This window comes from Oncorhynchus kisutch, linkage group LG3 (assembly GCF_002021735.2).
Source record: "Oncorhynchus kisutch isolate 150728-3 linkage group LG3, Okis_V2, whole genome shotgun sequence".
Lineage (NCBI taxonomy): Eukaryota > Metazoa > Chordata > Actinopteri > Salmoniformes > Salmonidae > Oncorhynchus > Oncorhynchus kisutch.
The window spans coordinates 39,966,768-39,974,848 of NC_034176.2; the positions used below are offsets into that span (position 1 = coordinate 39,966,768).

The window sequence follows — 8,081 nt, forward strand, 5'->3', positions numbered from 1 at the left end:
GGTGAGGAACATGGTCAGAGTGAGGTTTTTTCTCGTGTGAGTCTGGAATCAGCTAGCAAGCTAGCCAACGTTAGCTGGGTTTTTAACTGCTGGTGAAGCTAGAAGGCTCAGCTCAACCCTACTCCTCGGCTAGAGCGCTCTGAACGTTCCAACAGCGTTCCAACAACGTTCCAACAACTCTGATTTTACGAACGCCCAAAGTACACTCTGGCACTTCAACTTGAATTTACAAACGCACCCCTAGTGTGCCTGAAAACGTAGATGTTCTATCGCGATAAAACTACAGTTCCCTATATGCTAGGGTGTCACGTCATAACCAATTGTGAGAACCCACTTCCTGGTGCCAGATCAGCGTGGGATAAAAATAAAAACTTCTCTTAGTTGAGTATGTTTAATTTAATTATACGATGTGAACTGTTATCTCTGTGCTTACTGCTAAACTAGATCAAAGTTGCTAGGGCAATGAAGTGGTTTTACAATGTAAATAAAGGAGCTATCTTAATTGTTTACAGAAGCTAACGTAATGAAGCTAACAGTTTTATGTAGCTTGCTAAATTAGCTAATGTTGGTTGTAAAACAGGCAATCTGTCTTTTGCTGCTCGAGTACTAAAACCTCCCTTTAAACATCATTGTCATGGTAAAGAATACTAGCTAGCGTTAGCTAACTACACGTCACCAACTTTTAGAGTATCTAGTTGACTGTTTGATATGCTAAATAGGCGCATTTAATCCATTATTGGGCTACCTATTGCCTAACGTTAGGACCTTATTTTATGTTAAAAGGCGAATTGGCTCTGACAATCAAATACACCATCTTAACGGGAATGGATTCTCAATTGCGGTACGGTTCTAGAACCATAAAGCTATCTACTTTCATATCACATCAAAATAAGTTCACAAATGCAAGATATACACGTATTGTTTAACACAGTTGCAGACGGTATTTTTCAGTGACAACACGTCTGTGCCTTCCGTTTACACACATGTGTACGGAGACGCAGATAGCTAATCTGCACAGGTAACGTTAGTCAATGCTGTCATCCATCTGTGTTCCATAAACATGCGCAGTAACATGGAAATATGGCCGTGTTGGAACCCTACCCCTATTTAGCGTCTGAATTGGCTACTAGCTAGCTGGACTGTGACATAAGTTAGCTAGTGGAGTAACGCACTATATATACAAAAGTATATGTGGACACCCCTTCAAATGAGTGGATTCGGCCAATTCAGCCACACGTCGCTGACAGGTGTATAACATCGAGCACACAGCCATGCAATCTCCATATAGACAAACATTGACAGTAGAATGACCTTACTGAAGAGCTCAGTGACTTTCAATGTGGCACCATCATAGCATGCCACCTTTCCAACAAGTCAGTTTGTCAAATGTCTACCCTGTTAGAGTTACCCCGGTCAACTGTAAGTGTTGTTATTGTTAAGTGGAAATATCTAGGAGCAATAACGGCTCAACCGCAAAGTGGTAGGCCACACAAGCTCACAGAATGGGACTGCCGAGTGCTGAAGTGCGTAAAAATCTCAACAATCAAATCAAATCAAATGTTATTTGTCACATACACATGGTTAGCAGATGTTAGTGCGAGTGTAGCGAAATGCTTGTGCTTCTAGTTCCGACAATGCAGTAATAACCAACAAGTAATATAGCTAACAATTCCAAAACGACTACCTTATAGACACAAGTGTAAGGGGCTAAAGAATATGTACATAAAGATATATGAATGAGTGATGGTACAGAGCGGCATAGGCAAGATACAGTAGATGGTATTGAGTGCAGTATATACATATGAGATGAGTATGTAAACAAAGTGGCATAGTTAAAGTGGCTAGTGATACATGTATTACATAAGGATGCAGTAGATGATATAGAGTACAGTATATACGTATACATATGAGATGAATAATGTAGGGTATGTAAACATTATATTAGGTAGCATTGTTTAAAGTGGCTAGTGATATATTTTACATCAATTCCCATTATTAAAGTGGCTGGAGTTGAGTCAGTGTGTTGGCAGCAGCCACTCAATGTTAGTGGCTGGAGTTGAGTCAGTGTGTTGGCAGCAGCCACTCAATGTTAGTGGTGGCTGTTTAACAGTCTGATGGCCTTGAGATAGAAGCTGTTTTTCAGTCTCTCGGTCCCAGCTTTGATGCACCTGTACTGACCTCGCCTTCTGGATGATAGCGGGGTGAACAGGCAGTGGCTCGGGTGGTTGCTGTCCTTGATGATCTTTATGGCCTTCCTGTGACATCGGGTGGTGTAGGTGTCCTGGAGGGCAGGTAGTTTGCCCCCGGTGATGCGTTGTGCAGACCTCACTACCCTCTGGAGAGCCTTACGGTTGTGGGCGGAGCAGTTGCCGTACCAGGCGGTGATACAGCCCGACAGGATGCTCTCGATTGTGCATCTGTAGAAGTTTGTGAGTGCTTTTGGTGACAAGCCGAATTTCTTCAGCCTCCTGAGGTTGAAGAGGCGCTGCTGCGCCTTCTTCATGATGCTGTCTGTGTGGGTGGACCAATTCAGTTTGTCTGTGATGTGTACGCCGAGGAACTTAAAACTTACTACCCTCTCCACTACTGTTCCATCGATGTGGATAGGGGGGTGTTCGCTCTGCTGTTTCCTGAAGTCCACAATCATCTCCTTAGTTTTGTTGACGTTGAGTGTCAGGAAGTCCAGTACCCAGTTGCACAGGGCGGGGTCGAGACCCAGGGTCTCGATCTTAATGATGAGCTTGGAGGGCACAATGGTGTTAAATGCCGAGCTGTAGTCGATGAACAGCATTCTCACATAGGTATTCCTCTTGTCCAGATGGGTTAGGGCAGTGTGCAGTGTGGTTGAGATTGCATCATCTGTGGACCTATTTGGGCTGTAAGCAAATTGGAGTGGGTCTAGGGTGTCGTTGAATTGAGATTCTACTTTGTCTCTATACTGACGCTTAGCTTGTTTGATTGCCTTGCGGAGGGAATAGTTACACTGTTTGTATTCGGTCATGTTTCCAGTCACCTTGCCCTGATTAAAAGCAGTGGTTCGCGCTTTCAGTTTCACGCGAATGCTGCCATCAATCCACGGTTTCTGGTTTGGGAATGTTTTAATTGTTGCTATGGGAACGACATCTTCAACGCACGTTCTAATGAACTCGCACACCGAATCAGCGTATTCGTCAATGTTGTCGTCTGACGCAATACGGAACATATCCCAGTCCACGTGATGGAAGCAGTCTTGGAGTGTGGAATCAGATTGGTCAGACCAGCGTTGAACAGACCTCAGCGCGGGAGCTTCTTGTTTTAGTTTCTGTCTATAGGCAGGGATCAACAAAATGGAGTCGCCTTATATGCGTCGCGGAAGTTGGAATAGCAATGATCCAAGGTTTTTCCCGCCCTGGTTGCGCAATCGATATGCTGATACAATTTAGGGAGTCTTGTTTTCAGATTAGCCTTGTTAAAATCCCCAGCTACAATGAATGCAGCCTCCGGATATATGGATTCCAGTTTGCAAAGAGTCAAATAAAGTTTGTTCAGAGCCATCGATGTGTCTGCTTGGCGGGGAATATATACGGCTGTGATTATAGTCGAAGAGAATTCCCTTGGTAGATAATGCGGTCTACATTTGATTGTGAGGAATTCTAAATCAGGTGAACAGAAGGACTTGAGTTCCTGTATGTTGTTTTGGCCACACCACGTCCCGTTAACCATAAAGCATACGCCCCCGCCCCTCTTCTTACCAGAAATCCGGGGCGGCAGTGTAGCCTAGTGGTTAGAGCATTGGACTAGTAACCGAAAGGTTGCAAGTTCAAATCCCCGAGCTGACAAGGTACAAAATCTGTCGTTCTGCCCTTGAACAGGCAGTTAACCCACTGTTCCTAGGCCGTCATTGAAAATAAGAATTTGTTCTTAACTGACTTGCCTAGTTAAATAAAGGGAAAAAAAAGAGAAAAAAAAGAAAAAAAGAAGATGTTTACCGAGTTCCAAACTGCTTCTGAAAGCAACGTCACCACAATAATTGTTAGTTAGGAGCTTCATGAAATAGGTTTCCATGGCCGAGCACAAGCCTAAGATCACCACGCGCGATGCCAAGCTTCGGCTGGAGTTGTGTAAAGCTCGCCGCCATTGGACTCTGGTGCAGTGGAAATGCATTCTCTGGAGTGATGAATTATGCTCTGACCGACAAATATGGGTTTGGCGAATGCCAGGAGAACACTACCTGCCCGACTGCATCGTTGAACTGTAAAGTTTGGTGGAGGAGGAATAATGGTCTGGGGCTGTTTTTCACGGTTCGGGCTAGTTCCAGTGAAGGGAAATCTTAACGCTACAATGACATTATAGACAATTCTGTGCTTCCAACTTGGTGGCAACAGTTTGGGGAAGGCTCTTTCCTGTTTCAGCATGACAATTCCCGTGCACAAAGCGAGGTCCATGCAGAAATGGTTTGTCTAGATCGGTGTGGAAGATCTTGACTTGCCTGCACAGAAGCCTGACCTCAACACTACCGAACACCTTTGGGATTAATTGGATCACCGACTGCAAACTAAACCTAATCCCCCAACATCAGTGCCCATCCTCACTAATTCTCCTGCGGTTGAATGGAAGCAAGTTCCCGCAGGAATGTTCCAGCAAGTGTGGAGGTCGTTATAGCAGCAAAGGGAGGACCAACTCCATATTAATGCCCATGATTTTGGAATGAGGTGTTTGACGACCAGATGTCCACATACTTTTGGTCATGTAGTGTCTGTGGTTGAGACTGTAAAATTACAGGGGCAGCTTGACTGTAGTGCACATTTGATTTTCCTCTTGTATACCGGTAGGTATAAAGTCCAGCATACAATATATCCAATGTGAATTGGTTAGATTTGAAATCTGAAGCTGTGGGTGGCTGTATCAATGGAGACTGGGCTACTTCTATGTTAGAGTAGCAGCACCTGTTGTTGAGTAGAAATGTTACAGAGTTAGCTGTTAAATGTTCAGCAGGACAACAGTTTGTGGGACAGTGGTACCTTTTGGCATAGTGCCTTTGGAAAATATACTCAGTATACAAAAAAAGGAACACCGTCCTAATATTGAGTTGCACCCCCCTTTTGCCAATCAGTTTAGCCTCAATTTGTCAGGCCTTGGACTCTACAAGGTTGAAAGCGTTCCACAGGGAGGCTGGCCCATGTTTACTCCAATGCGTCCCACAGTTGTGTCAAGTTAGCTGGAGGTCCTTTGGGTGGTGGACCATTCTTCATAAACAAGGGAAAAACCCAGCAGTGTTGCAGTTCTTGACACAACCGGTGCGCCTGTCACGTACAACTATATCCCATTCAAAGGCACTTAAATCTTTTGTCTTGCCAATTTACCTTCTGAATGGCACACATACACAATCCATGTCTCAAGGCTTAAAAATCTTAATTTAACCTGTGTCTTCCCCATCTACACTGAATTGAAGTGGATTTACCAAGTGCCATCAATAAGCAATCAGAGCTTTCACCTGGTCAGTCTGTCATGGAAAGAGCAGGTGTTCTTAATGTTTTGTCCACTCAGTGTATATGTTACAAGATATAGGCCTAAACATTAATTTCTCTGACATTATTTCTTCCCATAATTGTTTAGTTTTGGATTGGATAATCCGAATGTAGATATCGTGGTTAAGTTTTGCCCCAAGCATCTAATTTGTTAATAATGACATTTTTCGTTATTCCCATATTTCAGATTGGAGTTGCTTTTGGCGATCAGGATGATTGACGTGCGGGCGTGGGCGGAGTACGTGGTGGAGTGGGCGGCTAAGGACCCGTACGGCTTTCTGACGACGGTTATCCTGGCGCTCACACCCCTCTTCATCGCAAGCGCCCTGTTGTCGTGGAAACTGGCCAAAATGATTGAGGCGCGCGACCGCGAGCAGAAGAAAAAGCAGAAACGCCAGGAGAACATCGCCAAAGCCAAGAGGACCAAGAAAGACTGAGCCGGAGAGCGGGATCAGGAGAGAAGAGTAGCTACAGTACACAGCTATGCTCTCTTTACTTGCCACACCCCCACCCCTCGTCTCTTCAACCCAGCCCAGCGCAGGTCCCCAACCTATTACTCTTGTCCAGTGTAGGAGGGATGTAGGCCCTACATGGAGGCCTTACAGCGCTGAGGGAACGGTATAGACCGGGGAGGCTCATTCGATGGGACTATCATCACAATGTGGAGATCCACCGTCTGAGCTTGGTGGTGTTGCAGTACCTTGCATTCCATTTGTAACAACTTCACTCCAATGATTTCATTAACTTGTAAAAAAAACAAAAAAGTTCTCCATTTGAAGTTACTAATTAAATATCTGAATTATTTTCTTGTTTTTAATGAAGTTCTGAATAAAACAATATGGCTGTTCTCTCATTGCAAATCATAACCCTCCCTGAATGATGCTTAACTGAAAAGTTTGAGTTCCTGCCCAACTAGATGCAGTGCAACACCTGTGCATCAACCAATGGTTGCATGCCATGTCAACTGTTCAGTCGGCATAGATGGATAGCTATATCATGCGTTTTGCTTATAGTTAAACACCAATCCCAGTGTTTTGACGTCTGGCAGGAACTCGACCAAGAAGTGAGCCAGGCAATTTTCATACATGGGTTTTATTCAGTGTTTTTAACATCTAGACAATATAACACACACTTCTTGCAAAGGGACATCTACTCCTGAGACCTGCAACCATCTTGTGAGCTGTGCGATATTCTTTCCGTCATTTAATAAAAATAAAGAATTGTTTAAAAGGTTTGTAGTGTCATGTGTTGGGTGTATATATAAAATACAAAGCCATTAAATAAATTACACCTTGTCATGCAGAGAAATATTTCATATGTATGCCATTTAGCAGACAATTGATCAAAATCAACTTACACTAGTGCATACATACCTTGCTACCATAAGATGAGTGCATGAACTGTGGATAATCAAACCCTACATCATGATCTACCAATTGAGAAACACAGGACCACCTACTTTCCAGTACTGACATCACATCCCAGTTCTCTCAAGCCTTGCAGTTTCATTTATAATCCACAACAAATCAAACAAGATATATTGACTACCTACAACTGAACTTTATATACAAAGAGTTTACAGTAGGGTCAGAGAGATCAGATAAAATTGTCTTCCACACCCCATGAATGCCATTCACTGTCAAGTACTCCCTGATTCAATGCATATGAATAGCAGAGCTTCCATTATTAGTTTACATCATAACCAGGGTCATATTCATTAAACTGCTTACGTCACATTTAAGAGCATAGTGACCGGTTTCCGTTGCCAAACGTTTTATGGTGTGCACTAATGAATACAACCCAGTCCAGATCCCAAAATGCATGTGAAAAGTGATAAAAACAAATGAGTTAGTTGTGCAAGACATTTTATAGATAAAACAATAAGTAACATATTGTTTTTAATGTGTGCATGCTTTTCTCCTCCGACAAACGAGCTGATTCAAAAGGGGTTTAAGATTTCAAAACTCTTCCGCAAAGATCTCCGGTAGGATAGACATGACTTTCCCTGATGAAAGGTGGCTATCGAGGAGGGGAAGACACTTTTGTTCACCTGCTAACGAATTGGCATCTCCTCAACCACTTATCGGTTTCTGGGTCACAGAGGAGAGGACAGAAGAGAGAGTGGAGGACGAATTTATGCGCAAATGAGAAAAGGTCATTGAAGCTGGCCAGATCATGCTTCCTTCCCAGCATCCTCTCTCGATCTTGCCGATTTCAATTGTTCAGTCTTTTCAGGTCGCCGATCCATGGTGGTAATGATGGAAGGAAGCCTGTGAATACTCACATAGGGAGGGCCTATACTTGTTTACAGATGTCTAGTTTTTTGGATGTAGGTATGAAGAGAGTGCACAGTATGCATGTGTGTGTGTCTATTTCTTAGTTGTGTGTGTGTGTGTGTGTGTGTGTGTGTGGGGGCAAACTATGAATAGCACTGCATATAGCCTGTGTGTATTTATTGTGTGTAGCATCGTGTCATTGTGTGTTAGGTACCAGAATCGCGATACTCAGAAGAACCATGGCAAGGGAAGAAAACATGAAACAGAAAAACAGTTCTAATCTTGTAAACACACAGCC

General features: G+C 43.5%; 1 protein-coding gene across 2 annotated transcripts; it reads left to right on the forward strand.

The window, feature by feature from the left end:
* The first annotated feature begins 294 nt into the window (after positions 1-294).
* LOC109882725 (small integral membrane protein 15) lies at positions 295-6,741 on the forward strand. Of its 2 annotated transcripts, none has more exons than XM_020474816.2 (2): positions 295-385; positions 5,695-6,741. In XM_020474816.2, exon 2 carries the CDS (start codon positions 5,720-5,722, stop codon positions 5,942-5,944), a length of 225 nt encoding a protein of 74 aa, XP_020330405.1. In that variant the 5' UTR covers positions 295-385; positions 5,695-5,719; the 3' UTR covers positions 5,945-6,741. The 2 variants fall into 2 exon arrangements, with proteins under 2 accessions (XP_020330405.1, XP_031661810.1); XM_031805950.1 differs by having other exon boundaries at positions 295-380.
* Positions 6,742-8,081: the final 1,340 nt, after the last annotated feature.